Source organism: Eptesicus fuscus, chromosome 11 (genome assembly GCF_027574615.1).
Source record: "Eptesicus fuscus isolate TK198812 chromosome 11, DD_ASM_mEF_20220401, whole genome shotgun sequence".
Lineage (NCBI taxonomy): Eukaryota > Metazoa > Chordata > Mammalia > Chiroptera > Vespertilionidae > Eptesicus > Eptesicus fuscus.
In genome coordinates, this window is record NC_072483.1 from 77,405,456 (window position 1) to 77,431,424 (window position 25,969).

The window sequence follows — 25,969 nt, forward strand, 5'->3', positions numbered from 1 at the left end:
GAGTTGTTTTGAAAAATAACTTTGGATTAGGTTGAATGGATATTGTAGCAGAATCTCAATTCATGGAAAATCTTGAATAACAAAGGTGACTAGGATTTCATTCCACAGGTAATGAAGAATTAGTAATCCTATCTAATAAAAGAGTAATATGCAGATTGACCATCACTCCAACACACAAGATGGCTGCCCCCATGTGGTCAAAGATGGCTGCCCCCATGTGGACACAGATGGCCACCACAAGATGGCCAGCAGGGGAGGGCAATTGGGAGGGACCAGGCCTGCAAGGGAGGGCAGTTGGGGGCAACCGGGCCTGCAGGGAAGGGCAGTTGAAGGGGACCCAGGCCTGCAGAGGAGAGCAGTTGGGAGGGACTAGACCTGCAGGGGCGGGCAGTTGGGGAGGACCAGGCCTGCAGGAGAGGGCAGTTATGGGTGACCAGGCCTGCAGGGGAGGGCAGTTAGGGGTTACCAGGCCTGCAGGAGAGGACAGTTATGGGCAATCAGGCTGGCAGGGGAATAGTTAGGCATCAATCAGGCTGGCAGGGGAGTGGTTAGGGGGTGATCAGGCTGGCAGGCAGAAGCGGTTAGGGGCAATCAGGAATGCAGGCAGGTGAGCAGTTGGGAGCCGGCAGTCCTGGATTGTGAGAGGGATCCCAGAATGGAGAGGGTGCAGGCTGGGCTGAGGGACACACCCACCCACCCCCGTGCATGAGTTTCGTGCACCGGCCCTCTAGTATTAAACATAATGTCCAAAGACGATGACCTCATGTGTATAAATGGTAGTGAAACATGTATTTGAGAATTCATGCTGAAGTAAAGTTATGATTTTAGAAAAAAATAAAATTGGCGCATTTGGTCCATAACCAACAGAAACCCCTGATGACCAGAGTTGCAATGGTGCTCAAAGCTGTTTTCTATCCTTGATTGATTTCTAGTTGATTTTCCTGTTTCTAATTAATTTTTGTTTGAACAATGTGCAAAGAAGAGGAAAACAGGCTTGTAATTCAATCAGTTGATTTTATTGTTCCCTCTCACTTTTTCCATGAGTATAGAAAAGTTTAATCAACCGATTTTTACTTAATGCCATTTGTGCTATTTCTTCTCAGTAATTCATTTATAATATCAAGGTAATGATATTGGTGGAAATGTTTATCATTTCTAGATTTAAAAAAGTTCAGAACATCTTTCCCAGAAGTTAATGTTTTCCAGGATACCCGAAGTTTAAATTTCTGGCACTTAATCTAATAATTTTGGCTCTTACAAAATCATCTCTTAAATATATTTAGGATCAAAAAAGTCAATATGAATAAAACTGCCTTATAAATTATAAAACACTTTATAAATGCTATTAATTATAATAATAGCCAGAAGAAAAATTTGATAATCAAATCCACTGACATTAAACTGTCATATAATTGTTAAGTGCCACTGCAGGTGTGCATATATTTAAGTAAACATGATCTTTGAAATTGGAATTTACTAAACAGTCAAATTAAGAGGGGGTTATTTGCATTACAGAAAGATTCCTTGTTTACAAAATAATCTTCACAAGTTTCTTTAAATTTCAGTAGTATATTAAAAATATGATTGAAGTATTCTATTAGAATTTTTACAACATTATGTTAATTATGTAATATTAGTTTCTGTATACATGTAATGCATGCTTTTATTAAGCAGACTCTTTATAAAAACAAAGTTTCCTTTTTAAAAGCTACATTTAACTTTATTTAACCAGGAATTGAAATAAAAAGATGTTGCTAAGGACCCATTTTCTAATTATATAATCGACTAGTGCTATTTAGACAAATGTTCTGAAGCACCCTGGCCAAATTTCATGGCATTGTTTTTCTACCAGCTGCACAATAGTGTGCTTGGGAACCCTTTTCATGCAGCAGGACAGTTTCAGGAAGCCCTCAGTGTAACACGAGGCACTCTGCATGTTCACTCAACCCAGAATGAAGGGTCTATTTGCTTTCTGCCCCTGACTAGCTTTGTAACCTTTGTTGAGTGCTTTTAACATGTCTTATCTCTGCTGTCTCATCTATATGTATAAACCGGACTCGATGATCTTTAAAGATTGTTTAACGTATAACATTCTGATAAATAACATTTAGTTTACATATGAGCTAGGAATTCTAACACTTCAATAGCCATCCATCCGTTTATCCATCCATTTATCCAATCATTAAATATTTAACTACTTGCCTATTATGGGACAAGTAGTTAGAAATTATATATATACTAGTAGCCCTGCGCACAAATCCATGCGCCAGTAGCTCTCTGCGGGGCCTGGCCGCTCTGTGCCCGCTGCCCAGAGGCACTCCACGGCCCACAGGCCCATCAGCGCCCTGGCCTGGCCAGAGGCCCATCCACAGCCAGGCGCAGACCGCTTGCCTCATCGCTGCGGCAACGAAGCAAGCATTCCGCCAGGCCGATCATGCTGCCCACTCTCAGTGGCCGCCCCCCCCCCCCACCCTCCACTCCAGTCCAGGGACTCCGGCAGGGCTGAGAGGACTGGGTGTCGCCATCTTGTGGCTATGGACGCCGCCACATTTGTTAATTTGCATTAGGTAGGACTAGAGGCCTGATGCACAAAATTTGTGCAAGAGTAGGCCTTCCTTCCCCGGGCTGCTGGAGCCAGCTTCCCTCTGGCACCCGGGACCCGGGCTGGCTTCCCTCTGGCTGCTGGCGGACCCCCGGGACTTGGGCTTCCCTCGCAGCCCCGGCTTTGTCCAGAAGGATGTCTGGTCTTATTAGCATATTATGCTTTTATTATTATAGATATAAGTAAACAAAATGGATTTCCTATCCTCATAGAGCTTATATTCTAAATAAAGATATAATATGGCCAGTAGTGATAAGTATAAAGTATAATGTTTTAGAAAAGTGCTATTCAGAGTACTATATACAGACCAACGCCAGTCTGTTTACTCTTCCAGGAGACAAATTCATTATTGATAATAAATATTTGGAAACTTACAGAGATGTTCAATAATAAGCAAGATCGTCCTGTGGTCAGACATCATGGGAAATGACATCAGGAAAGGAGCAGGGCTTCAGATTGCATGAGGTTCTTATAGATCAACATAAAGACTTTTACATTCTCATTAACATGAGAACCCATTGGGGCATATTTGGACAAAGGAAATAAGTGATTTGGTTTAAGGGTTAAAACATATAAAATATATTTGATAAACAATAGACTAAGAAGACAAGAAGGCAGGCAGGAACATCAGATGGAAGCATATTGCAATATCATATAGAAGCTGTGGCGACTGAAGGACAGATGTATTAGTCAGATGTGGCTGACAGAATGCCCAGCAGGTCCTCTAGACATTCTGAAGATAGTGCTTATGGGAATTGTGTGTGACTTAGATTAGTGGTTTTAGAAAAGAGAGGAGTAGGCTGACTAGATTTTTATCTGAGTAACTGGCTACCTTTGCACCTCTTTTCTTTATTCAATATGGAATAGAAAATGAGAAGGGGATGAGTCCAAATTAAGTGACTGTCTAAGTATTATCATATGCCCCATTAACTAACCCTTAAGATTGTGGAATGAGTAGGGAAGTTGCTGGCCAGATTAGTAGTGGCATGTCTTGGCAATATCTCAAAACTATAATATCTTGTATCTGAATTAAATAAAATAAAAGAAATAAATCCGAAAAGAAAAACTAACATGTTGTGTCACACAGTTAAGTATACAATGGAGCCCTAGCCAGTTTGGCTCAGTGGATAGAGCATCGGCCTGCGGAGTGAAGGGTCCCAGGTTCAATTCTGGTAAAGGGCACATGCTTGGGTTGTGGACTTGATTCCCAGTAGGGGGCTTGCAGGAGGCAGCCAATCAATGATCCTTTCTCATCATTGATGTTTCTGTCTCTCTCTACCTCTTCCTTCCTCTCTGAAATCAATAAAGAAATATATTTTTAAAAGTATACAATAGAATATATGGTTATGAAAAATAAGTCTGTCTGTCTGTATCAGACAAATTTCCTTTTGTCTTCTTTGACAAGTAAATGAGAACCTAGTCAAAGATAAGAATGAACCTGGTTAACTGAACAAAGCATTTGTAAGGTGTGGTATTTCTTCAGACATAGATGATGCTGGATATATTTGTAACATCATTTACTACTGTTATAGAGAAAGGCCTCCTGGAAAATTGCTTCTCACAGTGATGTCCACCTTTTATTACACAAAACGACTTATATCTTTTCTGATTCATATTTTATTGCAGATAAGATGAATTTGGATATTGTGAATCTTGTTTGACAGTGAATCAAAGTCAGGAAAAGTTATCTTTACTAGCAGCTTAACTAAATGTGTATACTATTATTATTTATAAGATTTTTATCAGAAAATGTTATAAATTTGAGACATGGATCTTATTTATTGTTTCTTTCACACCTAGCCTGAAGCCACACATATTGTGGTTACCCAATTAACGTTAGTTGAATAAATGCATGACAGAAAGAATGAATGAGTGACAGAGATTAACCTAGAGATTTCTGTCTCCTATCAAATACCTATTACAAATTACAAATGATAATATTGTGAAAATAAATACCCACAGCTCTAGCTCATCTAAAACTTTTTAAAGGGACCAAACTACTGGAGATTATAGAATCTGATCTCCAGAATAACAGACTTTGCATTATGAGAAAACCATTTAAAATAAATTACAACCTGACATATTTTAGTATGTAGTCTATACCACTATTAGATGAGTGTTTTTTGTTGTTGTTATCCAAGAAGATTATGTGACAAAGAATTCCAAATAAAAACCTCCAAAAATCTTGTTAGAGGGTGGTCTCAGATTAGGATTTACGTGAGCTTTAACTGAAGATACAGTAAAGGATCTTCAGTCAACACGTTGCCCCCTTAACTGCTTCCTTGTAGCCCAAGTCTAGCAATAGCACGCATTGTTGTCTTTTTTTGGTTTGTCTTTTAATTTTAAGGGTTTTTTTAGTTATTGAGACACAACTTTACCTGAATGAGCCAGTTTGGATGACTGGTCCTGGACAGTGGACCAAGGCCTCTGCTTACGGTTTCATAGGTTAATCACTGCAAAAGGGCTAAGAACCAGGGTGCATATGGGAAAAAATGCAGCCTACATTGAGATGGCCAAACCATGTGCCCCACCTCACGTGACATTTGTCTCACCCAGAAGACTGGCATCTTACTGCGTCTGCGCCAGGGCACCAGTCTCCCCAGAGCAGCCATAGGTTGGAGAATGCCTTAAGGAAAGATGACCCATGAGAAAGCATGTGGGTGACAACAGGCCCACTCCACTTGCTGTTTCCAGTTGTGATATAGTTTGTTTGAATGTCCCTAGGAAGCACTCATTATATTGCATGTTATCAGCCAAATGAACATTTGCTGATGGGAAGAATCACAAAGAATGCTTCATCCTCAAACCAAGGCAGTAGAAAGGCCCTGGTCCTTTTCTTAAGTTACATATTTATCATTGTTTAAGAAACCAGCCTTGAGATGTAAGAGCCAGCATCACATTAAGAACATCTAGTCTAATTTCTTCCTTTAAATACTTCTGACAGGGGGGGAATATCCCACAAACGGCCACCTCGGTTGCAGTGCGTGGCCAAGGTCTCGCAGTGGTAAGGCATCACGGGCAGGCTGGTTTTTATCACGCACAAGGGGGTGGTTGAAGGCATGATAATCCAGCGAAGAAAGATGGTTGCTCACGTTTACACACTCAGCTCCCAGTGGCATTTCACCGGTTTGGAGGTTTGCACGGTCCCTCTTAATCTGAGTGAGTGCGTCCAGATTCACAGCAAGACTTCAAGGAGGGCCAGATGATGGGGCAGATGGCCGGTGACTCATTTGGCAGCCTTGATGAGTGGAAATTGTTTGCTTTAATTGCTTGTCAAGTCCAGTACCTACATTAAAGTTAAGGACCTAGCACATTCACAGTAAACAAAATGCTACAAAGTAAATAAGAAGTGCTCTTAGGGTTTGGGAGGGAAAGGGGGTGCGAAAGATGATGAAAAAAGAAAACAAAACCGGCTGGGAGGGAATTGTGGCGATAGTGGGTAGGGGGGATATATTATTTCTTCCGAGGGCAGATGACAGAAATATAATTTCTAAGTCTGTGAAGTGTTTGTATTATGTTTTGAAGCTTTCATCATAGGGATTTTAGGAGACATAATTTAAGAAATAAATCCAATAAAATATGTAAAAGCAGGAAACTAGTGAGTAACAGGAATGAAAATTTGTATGCGAGTAGTTACAAGTCAGTTTTGATGGCCTTTTAAATTTATTTGCAGTTATTTTAATTTTACTAAGCTAATCTTTGAAATACAAAATGAAAAAATAATTACAAGAATAACCTATTATATGGGAAAGCTAGATTAGAGGAGACTACTCACAAAGCATATCATTTGTAAATTAAGATAATCATGTATAATTTTTAAATCTATCATATTTTTTATAATCTCCAATGATGAGCTTGTTCTCCCTTGCAATATGGTTTAGTAGTTTAAGCAACTTTGAGGACATCTAGAGACTAGCATAAATAAACAAAAGAGGTAAAATAGAGATCAATTGGATTTTAAATGGATCAGCATATAGCAGTATATAGTCTATACACTAGTTTTCATCAGTCTGTGGTATAGAATGCCAGTGTCTTCTCTAGCTACAGATCTATTAGTGAAGATGTGTGATGCCAAATGACCTTTTCCTTTGGCTCAAGAATCATTTAGAAAGTGTTTTACTTAATATCCTGTCTTCTTACTTTGGGGGTCAATAAAAACAGTGGTAAAATATAAAGATTCAAATAATACACTATAGGGTCACATTTTTTTTTTTAAAGGATACTTATTTTTAGCATTGAAAACTATTTTGTATCCAGTTTTATGTAATATAAATTAGAAAAAAATTTACTATTTTGGTGCAATTTTTTTCTTTAATACTTTTCAAGTTAATTATATAAAATGCAAAATTTCTGAAATACCAGGTGGGGCAAAAATAGCTTTATAGCTGTTTATATGGAAAATAATATAATAATTAGTAAATAATACTAGAATAAAATGTGTTTTGCATACTCCCAACTATAAACCTACTTTTGCCCCTGTTTAAATCAATTTTCATTATTTATCTTTTTATGTGTAATGTCATCTAATACAAATATTTTAAAATCATTATTAGATATTTTTAATATTTAAAAAAGTCAAATTAAATAAAAGCAATAAACTTAGAGGCATATTAATGGAATAATGAGTGAGTACTAAGTATAGTTCATTCCAGGAATATAAGAATGGTTCAGTATTTGGAATACATTAATAATGCACTCTAATGAATTAAAATGTGGTGTTTTTTTTCAAAAGTAGCTAAAAGTACATGATAAACTTCAACATTCAAATCTGAAATAAAAACCTAGTAAAGGCAGATTTAGAACATCTAAATTGATAAAATAAATTCTGGGCCAAGGAAAGCATTTCATGAAGGTTAGGAAAGAGAGGCATGACTGCTATGCCTATTAATTAAAAGCAATTATCCTAGAAAGACTGACTAGTATCAGCCAAGAAAGCAAAATAAAATGATATGATTGAAGACTGAATAAATTAAGGAAATCAAATAAGAACTAATTATAAATTGCAAGGATTTAGCAATGAAGCCAGGTTTGGGAGAAAAATCATACAAATATCATTATGATTTAAAATATATATATACTAGAATAACAATATTATCCAACTCAAAATGGAACAAAAATTATTCCTAAGGGGACAAAAGCATACACTACCCAGAAACAAATAGATTGAGAATGTTTTGTGATTTACAAAAAGGGACATATTTAACTTGGTTACACATACATACAAGCCAATGTGAATGTGTGTTTTAATTACATACAGTGAAATTGACATTTTGGTGTATAGTTCTCTGAGTTTTAACCCATGTATGGACTTAAGTGATCACTATCATGATTTGTATACAAAAAAGTTCAGCCATCTCCCAAATTTCCCTCATTATCTTTCAATCAAACCCTCACTCACTCCACCCAGCTCCTAGAAACCTCTGATCTGTTTTCCATCCTTGTAGTTTGGTCTTCAAAACGCCGTATCAGTGGAATCATGTAGGATGCAGCCTTTTGAACCTGGATTATTTCAGTCAGCATAATGCCTTTGGGAATTTTCCATGTTGACATGTCACTCTTCTGTTCATTTTTATAGATATTCATGGAATGGATATATCATAGCTTGTTTATCATTCATCCATCAAAGGACATTTATTGCCCCTCTCCCCCCTGCAAATTTTTGGCTAATTTGAGTAGAGCTGCTATAAAATGCATGTAGATATTTGTATGTGAACATAACTTTCATTATCTAAGAATATATTTATAAATGGGATTACTGAGTCATTTGATACATGTATGTTTAACTTTATAACTGTACTAGAAGCCCAGTACTTGGGATTTGTGCACTGGTGGGGGGCGTGGCCTGTGGGGATCAGCCCACTGTGGGAGCACCACTCATCCCAGTCAGCAGAGTGGCGCTCCCACTGTGGGAGTGCACTGACCACCAGGGGGCAGCTCCTGAGTTGAGTGTCTGTCCCCTGGTTGTCAATGCATGTCATAGTGACTGGTCAACAGGTCGTTCTGGTCATTCTGCCGTTCGGTTGCTGGGCTTTTATTATATAGGATGATATTGTCACAGTGTAAGCTCCTCAAGAACATCCATTGCATGCAGCCTATTGCATAGGGTAGAGTATCCACAAAATAAAAGAGAAACATGCAAATGGACTGTCACTTCACTATGCCCACCAGCCAATCGGGAGTGAGTATGCACATTAACCCAACAAAGATGGCGGTGGCCCTGTCCCCCAGCTGCTCCACGCCTCTGGGTAGCATGCATGCAGGCACAGAGTGGCCGGGCAGGGTGGGATGCCTGCTATGAGGGGGAGGGCCAGGGGCAGAGGGAGAGGGGTGGAGGGAGCTACAGGAGCAGCGCTCCACCTGGAGCGAAGACTGAAGGCGGCAGCCAGAGGGAAGGTGTGGGTCGTCGGTGCCAAGGAAAACCGGTGCTGGCAGCCAGGGGAAGGAAGGCCTATTGCATGAATCTCTTCATGCAATGGGCCTCTAGTGTTTTAAATAAGTATTTTAGAAATAAATGTAATCTCAGAACTTATAAGCTGGAAAGATAAGAGAAAATTGGACCTAATAAGAAGAAAATAATTTCCAAGTTTACACAGCTAGAAAGTGTTGGAGCTAAGGGGTCTTGATATCTAGTGTCCTTGCTGAGTGCTCATTCCTTGTTGTCGACTGATTTCAAGCATCGTACTTTAATTTGACTTAAAATATTGCATAATGTACACACCATGCACTATACATTTAAATGAGTTACAATAGTTAACTCTATCAGTGATTCAGACATTATGCAAAGCAAATTATAAGCATTGAGTTATTTAATTGTTACAACAGCCTATGAGGTGGTTTTGTTATTATGTCCCTGTACAGATGAGGAGAGTCTAGGTAACTTGCCCATAGAATGATGGAGAGTCTAGGTAACTTGCCCAATATCACATTGCAGGTCAGTGATTGAGCAAGATTTTAATGCTAGACATTGAGCTTTAGGCCCTGTGTTTTTATCCTCTATAGCTGGGTTCTAGTGATAAGAGCACTCATCACAAAATTCCACTTTGTAGATACAGACACAGAGACTCCAGGTGGTGAAGTGAGTTGTTCAAGTTCAATCAGCTTTTGAAAATGGAGGAATCAGCCTAGCCAGTGTTGCTCAGTGGTTGAGCGTGGACCCATGAGCCAGGAGGTCATGGTTTGATCTCGGTGGTCAGGGCACATGCCTTGGTTGTGGGCTCGTTTCCCAGTGGGGAGCATACAGGAGGCAGCCAATCAGTGATTTACTCTCATCATTGATGTTTCTTTCTCTCTCTCTCTCTCTCTCTCTCTCTCTCTCTCTCTCTCTCTCTCTTCTTTCTCTCTGAAATCAATTATATATAATGAAAATGGAAGAATCAGCATTTGATTCTGGTTAATTTATGGTCCTCAATGACTCCAAAGTCCTTTTATTTATTCAAGAAATATTGACTGAGAGTCTACTATGTGTCAGTTCTTCTAAGTGTTAAAAAGAGAAAGGACCTGCTATCTGTGGAGCTTCAATCCTAATATAGAGACATATAATAAACAAGCACATGTATAATGTAATTTCATAAAGCAGTAAAAACCAAAATAAGGGCAAAGAAGACAGAGCATGGTGTATGGGCACCTCATACCTATTTAGATAATGTGGTCAGAGAAGGCTTTTTTGAAAGAGTGAGCAAAGATCTGAATATACATTTTTATAGGCTATGGTGCAAAGTTTGGACCGTAAGGAAGGAAGGAATATGAATGATTTATGGTTTTTAAAAGATCATTCTGATTTCTGTGTGGGGAACTCATTAGCAGGGAGAAGTAGGAATTCCAGGATGTCAGTTAGGAGGACACCATTGAAGTCCATTGGAGAGATAGCTGGGGGTAATTTGGATTAAATAACTGTTGTAGTGAAAGTGGCAAGTTTGGCCCCATTTCAGATGCATTTTGAGCACAAAGTTGCCAAATCTTGCCATGTCCATCCTATCTAATAAAAGGGTAATATGCAAATTAACCATCACTCCATCACAAAGATGGCAGCGCCCAGTCCTCTCAACCCTGATGGAGTACCACAGTCCCAGGGGGGCGGCTGCTGAGAGTAGGCAATGTGAGTGGCCTGGCAGGATGCTTGCTTCATTGCCGCGGTGACGAGGCAAGCTTTCTGCGCCTCCTCTGGGCCATGTAGAGCCTCTGGGCAGCAGGCGCAGAGCAGCCAGGCCCCACAGGGAGCTACTGATGCACAGATTCGTGCACAGGGCTACTAGTGTAACTATAATAACACTCAATAATAGTCATTGAAAATATTTGCTATTTCTCACATTCTCCTTAAATATTTTATATTTTGAGGTTTACTAGAACTCCAGCTTTCTAAATGCTCAACACAGTGCATTAAATGAAAGCATACTATTTATGCTAACATTTATTTAAGAGTAAGTACTTATTAGTGTCAAATCAGATAGAAAATTTAGATAATTTTTAGCAGGTTACTGCATTTTTTGTTGTTGTTGGTATCCTCACTGAAGATATTATTTCCATTAAATTTTATAGAGAGTAGATGGGAGCGGGAGAGATGAGGAAAGATATATATATATATATATATATATATATATATATACATATATATAGAGAGAGAGAGAGAGAGAGAGAGAGAGAGAGAGAGAGAAAGCTCAATGGTAGAGAGACACACCAATTGGTTGCCTGCTCTGCACACCCAGACCAGGGCCTGGATTGGAACCTGCAACTCAGGGATGTGCCCTTGTCTGGGAAACAAACCCACCACCCTTCAGTGCATGGGCTGATGCTCTATGCATTCAGCCACACCATCCAGGGTGGTTACTGAATATTTTTATGCAGGCAGTCTATGAATGGTGCACACACAATATGCACATACTTTATGCATAGTTTCCTTCTTATGTGCCTTTTAAAACTGCATGAGCTCTTACAAAAGACCATGGCATTTTTATCAATATACATTCAGTCATGATACTAGTTCAACAGTAGATGCTAAATAATTATTCATTTCTTAATACATAGCTCATGTAAGCATTCATTTGGAAAGTTAGGCAAAAATTTGATTTAATTATATATATTATTTCTCTTCTTGTGTTTCTTATGTTAGTGAATGGTTTCCATAGTCATAGCAAGCCTGGAAGCAATAATGATTTTTAGTATTAATATAGGCATCGTTAATGTTTTTTTTTTTATTTTGTTTCTAATATATTTTCCCCATGAACCAAGAGAATCATTTTGTTAATCAACCTTTTTATATTGCTTCAAAATCCCAATTATAGTCTTAATTTTTTTTTTTACTGAATGAAGATTATGTAATTCACTCACTGTTGGATGTAAATTGTAAGTCAAGAAGAATAAAAAGCCATGTTTGCAACTATAGCTACATTTACAATGGAATCAGACCAAATTCAATAATTGGAAATTTTATCAAGGCCACATATATAGCTTTACTCCTGGAGTTACAGTTGGAATGAAAACTCTAAGGAGCATATGCAAATTCAGGGCATTTGAAGCTTGAACTATTGTAAGCTTATAGTTTAAGGACTTTATAATAGTGTTGGCAAAGGGGGCTGGATTTTGTTAAACTTGTTTTGGCTGGTGAAATGAATTTTCAATTCTGTTTGATAAACAGCTGTGTGAAATCAATGAAACTTGATGGCTTTAGCATTGTCTTGTATACATTGCTTGATTGTAAAATCGATTGACAAATGGAAGTTGTGAGGCATTCAGTGGAGGTATCGTGAAGACACATACAACCAATTTTTACGCATCTACCCAAACTAGTTCTTTTAAAATCAAGTCTGTCTTTCAAGATAAAAGTTTAGAGGAATATATAACTGATTATGTAGCTTCAGTCAAACAAATACAAAGGAGATTCTCACTAAGACAAAAATATTTCCAAAATGGAACTGTATGTAGTGAAAGTTCCAAAGACCATAATGTTTGGAAAATAGAATATTCTGATAAATCAGATTTTCTGTTTATTGGAGGATTACTTTGTTGTTGAAAAATATTTATTATATTGTATATACAAAACACAACTGATCATTGATTGAACAATGGACACTGTTCTGAATTGAGGGTTATTATATGAATATGAGTTATAATTGTTTTTATAGCAATTAAATGGATATTATGAAAAGGTAATTTTTTGCAAAGCTCAGCACATTCAAAATAATGATTAAAATATTACACCTGTCTTAAAAGAGTTTACAGATTTTGAGGATTTCTTATATAAGCATATTTTTGTAATACAAATTAATAATAATTTATTAAGTACCTCATATATGCAGGATGAGACACATGCAACAATACATTATTATTATATTAATAGATCTTTCTCTCAAAATTTGTTTAGGATTTCATAGAAAGGAATACACTATTTTAGAAATTTTTTCATTTAGATGTTTACATATTGATTTTTTAATATGTTAATATTAAAGTAAGGGTTTTATTTCCAATTGAAAGAAACTTGTAGAACACAGGTTGTACATAAATTGCAATGTGTCATTGTATACAGTTTAGAAATGGCACAGCAAGTTAATTAAGTGATGCTTAATTACTCCCATCAGTAATTGCATTTAAATATAAGTTTGTCTTCAGATACATTTGAAATAATTAAAATCTATATTTCATGAACTATATAATAGTAGCTTTTTTTCAACAGCCATTTAACAAGTTTACGAACATTTTGTTATAAATTTGCTGAAAGTAATAAAATGAAAATCATGGATTATTATGTTTCTTAGTCTCTAGAATGAATTAGGGGAAAAAAGATGGACTTTAATCTTGATCACAAAGATCATGTACCCAAATCAGTTGTTTTTTTGTTCTCCGCCTTGTATTGAATATTATTGTAGTTATCAATAGAAATTAATTTTTTGGTGTTTGTTGGCTTTAGTAACAATGAAAACTTTCACAATGATTTTTGTTTCATTATGATTTGAATAAATTCAGTCAAACAACCAGACAGAATTGCTAACATTTCTTAAGGTCTAAACAATAGAATGTAACTAGACTTTAATCATTTCTTTGTATACTATTGCAGTAGCTAGGACCAAAATTCACCATTATCCTGATGTTAATGATAATAAAACAATGTAAAATCTCCATTTTATGAAAACCCTGATTAGTTTTGGCTCATTTCTCAGTCTCTCTAAGGCAGCGGTGGGGAATGTCTGGCCCAAATGCCATAAAAAGCCCAAGAAGTTATTTGGTGTGACCATGCCAAGGTATTGCAGGTGGGACTCGAAATTCAATAAACCTAGGAGCTTTTTTCATAACAACATACATTTATATTAATTGACTGATGTTATAAATATCCAAATGGCTCTTGGCAGAAGAAAGGTTCCCATCCATGCTCTAAGGCATATCTCTCATCCTTGTGGTCCAAGATGATGGTTCATGTTTAAGCTTCCACATTTCTATTTCAGCCAGAATATTGGAGAAAGATTTGAAGAAGAAAGGAGGCAGTGTCAGGCTCCAACCAAGTTTTAAGTAAAGTTCTAGGAAGGTATCATAGAATATGTCCTAACTTAGTCCCTTGCTAATCTTACCTTCAAGATGAGCAGAGAAATGTAATCTTTATTTGGGGGTGGCAACATGCATGGCTAATATTGTTCAGTCTGTTACTGTGAAGGAAGAGGAGAATGGATGTTGAGGATTCTAGATGTCTTTGCATCCATTCTTATCACTCTACAAAAACTACATTCTCAGAAACAACAAATGAATTCCATCATGCTGTATGAGGGACTTGGCATTCAGAAGGGAGAAAGGGAGAATGGCTAGGAGGTGATAAGCTATAGGACCCTGGAGAGAGGAGGTGATCTTTACAATTTCTTTAAATGTGAGATTTCACTGAGAAATAGTCTAAAGATTATGTATTGGTTTTCTAGGGCTACTATAACAAAGTGCTGAGAGTAATAAAATGAAAATCATGGATTATAATTTCAGTGGCTTAAAACAAGTCCTTTATTCTTTCACAGTTCCAGAGGCCAGTAGCCCAATAGCAAGGAGGCAGGAGGATCTTGCTGCCTCTGAGATTCAGGGTGGAATCTGTTTTTGCCTTTTCCTTGCTTCTGGTGATGACCATTAATTCTTGGCATTCTTAGATTGTAGCTGCATCACCCCCATCTCTGCTTCTGTGGCCTCATTGCTTTCTCCCTACGTATTCACATTGTGTTTTGCTCTTCTTAGAATGACATGAATCATATTGGATTAGGGTGCGCCCTAATATCATCATTTTAACTTGATTACATCTGCAAAGGCCCTATTTCAAAATAAGGTCACATTCACAAGTGCCAGGGGTTAAGACTTCAATAAATCTTTTAGAGGGACCCAATTCCACTATTAAAAGAGTATTTCTAGAAAATGTACTGTTTGGTGAGCTTTAGAAATCCAAACAAGAAAAGGTTATGTTTTGTTTTTATAAGGTGCTTATTATGTGCTTAAAGGTCTGCATTACTTTTCGCATTTTGGATCTAACTTTTGTTATTTTAAATGTGTCAATAGGCAAAAGCAGGCTTTAAGGTGGCCCTAATTATTAAAATATGCCCACAACTAGAATTTTTTTTCTTTCTGTACTAAATCCCATTCCATTGAACACCACATGGGATCATGACTATTTCATCATTTCTGTGTACATGACACACAAATGTGTATATGACATGATTACCAGGTCCTGTTTCCAGTGTCTTCAAAGTTTGCACTTTATATCTTGCCTTCAATTCTCTCTCTCTCTCTCTCTCTCTCTCTCTCTCTCTCTCTCTCTCTCTCTCTCTCTCTCTCTCTCTATATATATATATATATATATATATATATATATATATATATATGCCTAAGTTACTGAACGACTGTTCGACCAGTCGCTATGATGTGTACTGACCACCAGGGGGCAGATGCTCAGCTCAGGAGCTGCCCCCTGGAGGTCAGTGTGCTCCCACAGTGGGAGCTCCACTCAGCTGACCAAAGGGCGCCAGATGCAGGGCTCATGGCTGGAGAGTGCCGCCGCGGCAGCTCGAGCCTCTCCCAATCAGGACTGGCTGGGTGCAAGCCCACGGCAGGTGCAAGGGGGGCCAGGATGAGTGGGAGCGACAGGCAGGAGCAGCAGGCAGCATTGGACTGCTGGTTTCGGGCCAGTCCCCACAGGCCACGCTGAGAGACCCCCCCGGTGCAAGAATCTGTGCACCAGGCCTCTTGTATTATGTAACTTAGTCAAAGAAGATTTATTCACTATCTCTTTTTAAAACTTTACATATTATTATTATAAGATCCATAATAGAGTTTTTCAGTTCATTAAAGATTGAAATTGGCACATTCAATGGTATAGATTTTGTTCAGGCAAGTATATAAGCCATGAAAAGTCATCACTAAAACTCTGACTTCTAGAGGACAGAAAAGATATCAACACACACACACAACCAAAAACATGTTTGTACACTCATGTGCTCACATTTGAACAGATTCAATAACCATGCCCCCAGATATGGCAAACAAAGTTCATTTATTAGCAGTCCATTATATCTCAGCACATTGATGAATATATGTAGTAATGACCCTGCTTATATATAAAAAAGGTTAAATTTTATTATACAATCTTTTTTGTAGTATATGCTTATAAATGTTTCAATCCAAGCTGTTTATTATTTGTATTTTAAAAAGTAGTATTTGAGGATTTGAAAACCCAAGTGTTAATTAGGTAAAAATTGTATTCAGCTTATTTTGCAATAGGGAATATCATAACCCATGGTCACATAATAGTGTGATGAAGGCCTGGGAGGGGTGGGTTGGGGTTGGAGTGGGTCAATGCGGGGGGGGGGGGAGGAGACATCTGTAATACTTTCAACAATAAAGATAAATTAAAATTGAAAAAAATGTTATTTTCATTTTCATTTATAGAATGTACCCTGTTAGAAAATAGGGTGAATTATAAGTCCAAAAGAAATTATTGTTTAAATGAAATTAAATGTATTTACATGCTTTATGTGCTCATTAGAAGTGTGATTATTTAAATTTATCTCCTTGCTACGTGTTTCTGTGGAACCTATGGCTTCTTAATCTCTGTCATTAACCCATGCAATTTATGAATGAAAATATGTAATATTACTTATATGTGGAATGAAAGAAAGCCGATTCATAAAAACAGAAAGAAAAATGGTGGTTACCAGGGGCTTTGGGGGTAGGGGAAGTGGGGGATATGTTAGAGTATACACTTCCAGTTATAAGATGAATCTGTTCTGGGCATCTAATGTGCAGCATGGTGATTATAAATAACAATATCATATTATCTACTTGAAAGTTGCTAAGAGTAAGTTTTAAGTGTTCTTACCACAAGAAAGACATAGTAACTGTGCGAGGTGATGGAGGTGTTAGCTAGCTATTGATAATAAATTTGCAAGGTATCTATAAATATATCAAATCAACATGCTGTACACCTTATGCTTACACAATGTTGTATCTCCATAAAGCTGGCAAAATAAAAGTACAGATATCAGTGTGTGGGTTATCGGTCTTAATGACATTTTAATATTTTAATTGGGGGCATTGTAGTGGTGTGTGGAATACAGAGTTGAGGGAGATGGGACTGTACATGTCACATGAAGGTTATATAACTCCCCGTGTATCTTCTTGTCTTGGCAGTGTGTGCAGGAACAGAGAATAAGCTGAGCTCTCTCTCGGACCTGGAGCAGCAGTATCGAGCCTTGCGCAAGTACTATGAGAACTGTGAGGTAGTCATGGGCAACCTGGAGATAACCAGCATCGAGCACAACCGGGACCTCTCCTTTATGCGGGTACAGTTATCTCCTTCTATCTCTTCTTTGCGAGCGATCAGTGGTGTCCCAATGCATACTAGTAAATAGAGATCAGCTTGCTTGTATCTGATGGCAATGCTCTTCTGGCCAGCAGGGACCATGTCTGTAGGCAGAGATAAGAGATACCAAGACACACGCAGAGAGAGACCAAGAGTAGCACTGCCATGGTGACTGGCACTCTGAGTTCGGTGCAGTTACTGTTGCCCTAAGACTGATCAAGATTCTGCCAGGGTGTAGGGCAGGCCATCTAGCAAGTCTGTCTTTGTTCCGAATTGCAGGAGAGAGGAAAACTAGGAGAGTCACGGGACTAATCAGATATTACTTTGGTAACTTTAGCTAGTAATATTCTTTCCCGCCCCTTTCTCTTTCATGTTGGAAATTTTAGATTATTTTATATTACTGTAATGAGACGATGCTGCTTTTCAATCATTCTCCATAAGACATGGAATGTGCATTGCTTTTCCAGTGCTGGTAATAGACAGACACTATTTCATACTCACGCATAGTTTCTCTTCTAAGGATAGATATTTCAAAGAAAGCAGATAAAGCTGTGACTCAGAGACTATAAGATGCTGATTGGCTCACTGTCACCTAAGACCTTGGCTTCATTAGCATGGATTTCTTACAGTAAAATCAGGGATGGTACGTGGCAATAATGAGTTTCAAGTTGCAACAAGTAACCCTGCTTTTGCCTATTCCTTAGCTGTTTTCAGTAAGGATGAGCAGCCAGTCAGCTTTAATATAAAATTCTGAAATATTTCCATTTCAGCCTACATCAAAGCATCTGACTAGAATTAAATCCAGCAGCATAGGGGGTGGCTTTATATTTGTGTGTTTGTTTGCCTTATCCTCCTTGCTCACATTTATATCTATGCCTGGGCTAAGCTTTATGCTGCATAGCATGATTTAGCGAAACCCTATCTTGGAGAATTTGTATTTAAAAGAAAATAGGTAATTTACAAAATATTTCATTCCTTTGGGTTGGAAAATGATGTATTGAATAGTTTGTGTAAACACCAGCTACCACGGCCTATCTGTGACTGTTTTTAGCTCATTAAATACCAGAGGGAATGACTGGTGTAAGAGAGATTTTGTTGGAGAGATGGATGGAAAGCAGGATGAGAAAGGTTGTCATATTTTAGAGTCATTAAAAGTCGGAGAGGAAAACACCATTTAAATGAAAGATCTGTGGCATAATAAGGTGGGTCCACAAGTATTATATTCTCACACTTAACGTAAAAGATAATATAGATAATGTAAGTGCAACATTTTCTAATATAGCATGTCTCTTTCAGCTGTGCACACATTTTCATTGGGAGAGCAAGCCTGAATTTAAATTTTTCCTGAATAGCTTTGTGAGATAAATAAGTGGTATATTCATAACTCTGTTAAATGGCTGGCAAGGAAATAAGATTCCTATTTCAAGTATTTGTATTCTCTTACTAATTACTCATTGAGCACAATAGTCACCAATTGGAACAGATGTTAAGAAAGGACTATGAAGATTAACATTCAAAATCCTTAGAACTAATCTTCATTATGTTCAAAGAAACTTCACCTAAAAGAAATACATCAGTCAGGTAAACAGCATGAGAGTAGATAGGGTATTCCAATTTATATGTAATTCCTCTTTTTTTTTTTTGGTTGGAATTTCATGTAAACTACATTTGTGCTGAAGTAGAACATATTTGCTGTATTTAGATGACAAAATTTTAGCTAGGTATGATGGAGAATATTAAAAAAAGAAGTAGAGAGGATACTATTTAAATATGTCTGTTGAGCCAAAGCAGACATTCTGAGTTAAATGGAATTTTCAAAGCTTTGATAGTTTCTGAAAGTTGTTCCTAAGACTGTTAGACAAATACATATGCAATTTTGTATGTATGCATTTACAGCCGGTTTTTAAATTGAAACTTGTGTTTTTTTGTACTAAATCTAATCATAGAACTTGTGTTACATTTGTAAAAGCTATGCAATTTACACTTATTCTAGGGAAATATATTTTTCCTCAGAGGTTAAATACCATTTCATCTGAAAATACACATTGATTAAAAATTCGGATGCTCTTCAGCAATCCTACATGATAAACCAAAGGATGAAAATGTTGCCCAGCCGGTGTGTATCAGTGGTTTAGCTTAAACCAGGAGGTCATAGTTGGATTTCTGGTCAGGGCACATACCAGGGTTGGGGGCTCAATCCCCAGTGTGGGGCGTGCAAGAGGTAGCCGATCAATGACTCTCATCAATGTTCCCTCTCTTAAATCAATAAAAACATTAAACAAGTCTATATTCTGCCCAGCCAGTGGTGCTCAGTGGTTGAGCATCAACTCATGAGCCAGGAGATCTAGGTTCATTCCCAGTCTATGTCCCAGATGCAGGCTCAGTCCCCAATGTGCGATCTGCTGGAGGCATCTGATCAATGATTCTCTCAGCATTGATGTTTCTATCTCTCTCTCCCTCTCTCTGAAATCGATAACAATAAAAAAAAATTAAATGTCTATATTATTGATCTGGTAGTAATATAAACATATTTCAAGAGGACTTTATTCTTAACCATTGAAATGAAATATTAAAGTGTATTCAATTTCTTTCATTGTTAAAAATATTAAATATATAGCAAATTCAGTAGTACCTACAAAAATATGTACATTTATTAGAAAATAAATATTCGAGGAAGCATTGGAAAGGATAGTTATAAGAAATATATCAATATAATTTATAATTTTAACATATATAAATATGCATGCATGTAATATAAATATAAATTAGTGACCATATATACTTATATATGTAAATATTAATTAGTTACATTTTTCTAGGATTGAGTCAAATTATTATAAACATACATAATGTTTCTAAGAGAATATTAATAAAAGTAAAATTGCTTAATAGAAGTTTTTTAAGTCCCTAAATTGTAATGTACTTCTCAGACAATGCCCTTGTTGCAAATGTACTTAAATTAGAAATGAATTTATTAGGATGCTGAACAGATGCAAAGTGTTCCTTTATACCTCTGGGGGTTGTATTATTTAAATTTGGCTTAAATGTTGAGTGTAATGATTTTATAGGCTGTCATTAACCTTAATTAGAGAAAAATGCAGGTAACAAGCCCACTTCACTCCATGATTCTTAGATACTCTGATCTGGGGAATTGGGTATATAATGGTTATTTCTTCACCTCTTTTATATGTAAGTAGCAAAGACTTTGGTTCATAGAGAGAGAACAAATGATAAGAGACTTTCAAGACTAAATAGAAGCATTTGGACAATGGGATACTATTTACTTCTAAAATCCACATACTGGAATATAATTAAATAAAACCTTTAATAAAAATCACAATTATGTACATTTTTATTAGCTCCATTTTTCTGTCTTAAATGAAACATTTTATTTTCTTTTAAAAAAGGACAGACAAACTTGATGAACAGTTTTATATGAGATCAAATCAGTTTTAAAGGTCTCTCTTCAATCACAAAGTGTATAATTTAAAGTTCAAGAGTGGAAAAATAAAATGTGAAAACTATTGCATTTAGAAACACTGCAATTATGTATCCTGGTCTCTAATTTGAACCCACTTACTATAAAATATTTTATTTAAGTATATAATGAAAGTGATAAAAATTATTTGTTTTAGTAAATATAAGCCTCTTTGAAATCATCTCTTTTATATCTCTACATTGGAAATCAAAATATCTACTTGAATGTTGAAGTAAATCCTCTTAAACAATTCAGTGCCACACTTGTTTCCGAAAATGAAAGTTTTTATCAGGGTTCCTGGCACTTCGTGGTACCTTAGTAAAATCTGGCATTATAAACGCCATTGGTTTTTTTCCTTCTTTGACTCCCAAGGCAGTCACTATTGAGCAAAGCTCTGACGACTTGACAATACATTTTTACAAAGCTTTTTTAGAGGTTCAGCTTTTGGGTGGTAGTGATTTTGTATTTTCAGAGAGGTGAAATTGCAAGGCAAATACTTGGTTGTTTATTAAGAGGCGATCAATAGCTAAAAAAAAAAAAAAAATACAGAGGCTCTACCTAATGAGTGAGGGTTGTTTCAATAATCTAAAAGACATCACCACATGGAAGCATTCATCCTAGAAATCAATGAGAGATGAGTGAAGCATTGGGAAGAGTCCCTTTAAGAAAAACAGGAAAGTACAAGCAAATATGAACTACATGCTACACTGTATTTCTTTCTTAAAACTTTTCCTCAGAGAACAATGGCCAAAATTCTTACTGTGCCTCACTGAGTTCCTCCCATTATTACATTCATAGCCATTCATAGCACCCTGTGTTGGACTGTGAGATGTATTTTGAGATGTTTATATCAGTTTATATAAACAATGTGTAAAGTAAATGAGAATAACGGTTCAGTCAACTTTGGTTCTTTGAGCAGATGAGCTGGGTTAAGTGGGTTTCTCCCAGTGAATATTGTTATACAGAAACTATATTCCCTGTAATAAGAAACACAGTATTTACAGGCATTCTTAGAGTTACACCTTTTGGGTTCTCATGGACTAACACCTGAAACATACTATTTTTTAAAATATATTTTTATTGATTTTTTTATAAAGAGAAAGGGAGAGGGATAGAGAGTTAGAAACATCGATGAGAGAGAAACATCGATCAGCTGCCTCCTGCACACCCCCTACAGGGGATGTGCCCACAACTAAGGTACATGCCCTTGACTGGAATTGAACCTGGGACCCTTCAGTCCGCAGGCCGACGCTCAATCCACTGAGCCAAACCGGTCAAGGTTTGAAACATACTATTTGTTGAGGTAGGTGCAAGGCAATGTGCTGGATTTATGCTTAATTCAGTCTATATCTAAAGAAATTGAATCAAAAATTAATAATCTTCCAAAACAAAATGCACCTCTCTCAGATGGATTCCTTGATGAATCCTACCAAACATTTAAGAAAGAAATTACACCAATTTTCTACAATATCTTTCAAAGTATAGAAGCAGAGGGAATACTTCCCAACTCATTCTATATTACTCTAATACCAAAACCAGACAAAGATATTACAAGAAAACTACAGACCATTTTCTTTTTTTTTCTTTAATTTTTTTAAAAATATATATAATTTTATTGATTTTTTACAGAGAGGAAACAGACCATTTTCTCATGAAAATAGATGTCAACAATTCTCAACAATATATTAGCAAGTCAAAACAAAAATAGTATGAAAAGATTTATACATCATAACCAAGTAGGATTTATCACAGGTATGGAAGGCTGGTTCTACATCTGAAATTCAATTAATGTAATCTATCACGTTAACAGACTAAAAAAAGACAATAAAAATGATTGTATCAATAGATTCAGAAAAAGCATTTGAGAAAATGTAACACCCATTCATGGCAAAATCTATTAGTAAACTAGGAATACAGAGGAACTCCCTCAACCTGTTACTCCCCATGCAGGAGGTTGTGGGGAAGGTGTTAGCATTCATTGGGTCAGCAATCCAATATCCTTCCTGAGGAAGTGGAGCCACACATTAACTAACATGATGCAAATAAAGAGAAATACGGTAAAAGGAAAGAAGCTGAGTCCTTTACAAAGGGATAGGCCAGGTTAATGATGAGAAGAAAAGAAAGACAGGCAATAAAAGTCTGAGGCCTGGGTGGATTCTGGTTACCTGAGAGGAAGCCTAGAGTGTAGGGAAGTGCTAATAAAGAAAGCATGTGTCAAATGAACTCCATGGTGCTCCCCGAATGGCTCAGGTTTTTAATCTTTTTGAGTGGGATAACTTCACCTCAAAAACCGTTGACTTCTCTATTCATGATTTATAAGGCACCTTTTGCCTCAGTGTCTTCAATGTGTCTTTTGATGCACAATTTGTATTTTTAATTAAGCGATTCTCACCAATTCTCACCATCCCTGTGAAATTATGGGATGATTTCACGTTTCTGATGAGGGCACTGAAGCCCAGAGAGGTTAACAGACTTGGCCAGGGTCATGCATCAGTGGCTGGCAGAACTTTAACTCAGAACATTCTGAAAAGACTCACTGAAGAACTTACCATAAAGTGTAAGTTTGCAGCTAATTAAGGCAATTAATGTCCTCTATATCTTCATTACAAGATTCTTATTGTATCTGTGGCTAACTAACTGAAAGGGAAACCTTGCAACAAATTGCTGCAATATGTTTTCAAACAGAAACAAATCTGGTCTGTATTGATGTTGAGTTGTTGAATCATGTCTTGTGTAACAGCCTTCCCTCACCCCCAAATATATGTGTAAAATAATCATGTGTCCTGCTAGCATGAATGCAGCTACACTGATAGTCTAATTCAGTGATTTTCAGCTGGTGTGCTACAAGAATTTTTAAATCATACAGTACCTAACTGTTTAGTCAGGGCACTGACCTCTCTTTCCTTAGATTGTCAAATAAAAAAAAAAGACAACAGTCAACACAACAATAGCCATGTGGTGTGAATGGATCAAAATTATACCTTTTTTTGGCATATGGGGAAATATATGTGTTGGTGTGCCACAGAATTTTAGTGATTAGTTTCTGTATGCCATGAGATGAAAAAGGTTGAAAATCACTGGTCTAATTCATTGGTTAGTAAAACCACTCAGCACGTATTCAACATCTTTTCTCCGACTACATTTGGCCTATTATGTTCAGATAAAGACCCTATAGTTAAGGACTGGCTTAGATTGTGTCTCTAATAGGCAATTGGGACAACATGTTTCCAGAAAGGTCTATCTCCAAAGGAACTGTTGAAAGAAGTGGGTGTGTTGACCCTGGAGAGGAGAGTACTAAAGCGAGCACAGTAATTGTTTTCAGATATTTGAAGGGCTCTCATAGAAAAGGGAGTGGACGAGTTTCGAGTTGTTCCAGAAGACAGAATTAGGCAGAAGTTAAAAAGAGTCAGAGTATGGCTTAAAATAAAAATTTTACTTACAATTAGAGCATTCTACCAATATAATGGGGTGCCTTGTTATATGGGGAAAAGGGACAGGAACTCCTAATTGAACACCTTTTATTTTCTAGGCTCTGGCCATTGACATCATAAAACACAAGAAAGAAAAGATGAATTTAAAGAGTCTGGCACATTATAGGCACCCAGTTAATGTTAGTTAGTTAGTTAGTTAGTTAGTTAGTTAGTTAGTTCTCTTGGTTTCACTAAGTGTTTCCTGTGTATAGTCACAGTGATCCAATGACAGTGTCACGATTATCAACATTTTGCAGAGGAGGACAATGTCTGTCAAAGTCAAACAGCAAGAAAGGGGGTGTAGCTAGGTCTTGAATCCAGATCTTTGTACCTCCGAACCTCACATCCATTGTCAATATCACTGCCTTTTCTGCCATACAATTCAACTCTCTTTCCACCGCAGATGCTCAATCAAGGGTGATCAGCAAAGGAGGGACAGGATTTTGTGCATTTGGTAGAAAATTGGTAGAAAACTGCTAACGTCTTTTTTATTCTTTTGGACTCTTCCATTTCCCAGGAGAATGTCCCTACTACCCCAGCAGATACTCTTTGCTATTCAGTTATATTTGCACTTCTCAAAAGGCAGATAGTAATATTTCTAACCTCTCGATGGATTTAGCAAGGTATCTGGTCTTAGCTGATACACTTCTAGAATCAGTTTTATCCAAAAAACCCCCCTGATTTTTCATTATAACTTTTTTCATGTATGACATTTCTTACCTGGTTGCATCAAACAGGGATTTGGAGAGTATTGAGTTATGGTTTAGACAATAGTAGCATGGCTTCTGAACACAATGCTTATCTTTTATTCTTTAAAACTTCATTCCTTGGGTCTTGAGTGCTTTTTACTTCTCAGAGTATTTTATTAAAATTTTAATATGCTTGGGTGGTTTGCCTTGGGAGGGTTAAAACTTAGTAGCCACCATCTCAGCTATTAGATTTTATTTTGACTGAAGCTACTTGACATTTCACTGATATTTCTCGACTAACAGTTTTGCTTATTGAATGATGTCACAGAAAGAATCTCAATCTACTCCCTGAGCTGCTTTTTGGGTCCCCTTCATATGAGTCTCATGTTACTCTTGCCCTTGCTTTGTCTTTATTCTTTCCTGCCTAAAACATGCACATTCATGATTCATTTCTGCACAGTGCTTATTTCACATAGTTCATGGAAAAATAGAAAACCTAGAATCTAAACTCTTCAACTAGTGGTGTGATAAAGCGTAAATTATTTAACTCTCTGAGTTTTCAGTTCTTCTTTTGTAAAATGAAAATATTAGATTAGGACGGAATTTTACAGCTTTAGTCACTATTAAACTCCCTTTATAATTTTCCTTTGCTACCGATATGAAACTGCACTGCTCTTTCAATTTTTTATTGTCACATACATAAATAAATATATTTTGAAGTTCATGATTACTACCAAAAATGAAACTCCAATATCTGCAACATAAATATGAAATAATAAAACATTAATGCGAAGAAAAAAGCATGGCTGCCAAAGACTGAGCCTCAGGCTTTCCTTCTCTCTTCTTTAGAAAAGGAGAATGGCCAGAGTTAGTTGTTAAAGGTATACTGAGACTTTCTCTTTGATGTCCTCAGAGGTAAAA

General features: G+C 36.9%; 1 protein-coding gene across 1 annotated transcript in view; it reads left to right on the plus strand.

Moving 5' to 3' along the window:
* Positions 1–25,969, plus strand: part of ERBB4 (erb-b2 receptor tyrosine kinase 4) — a 931,393-nt gene that overhangs the window by 343,501 nt on the left and 561,923 nt on the right. The window contains exon 2 of the mRNA XM_008145201.3: positions 17,240–17,391. Coding sequence (XP_008143423.2) covers positions 17,240–17,391 — 152 coding nt within the window. The remainder of the gene's footprint in view (positions 1–17,239; positions 17,392–25,969) is intronic.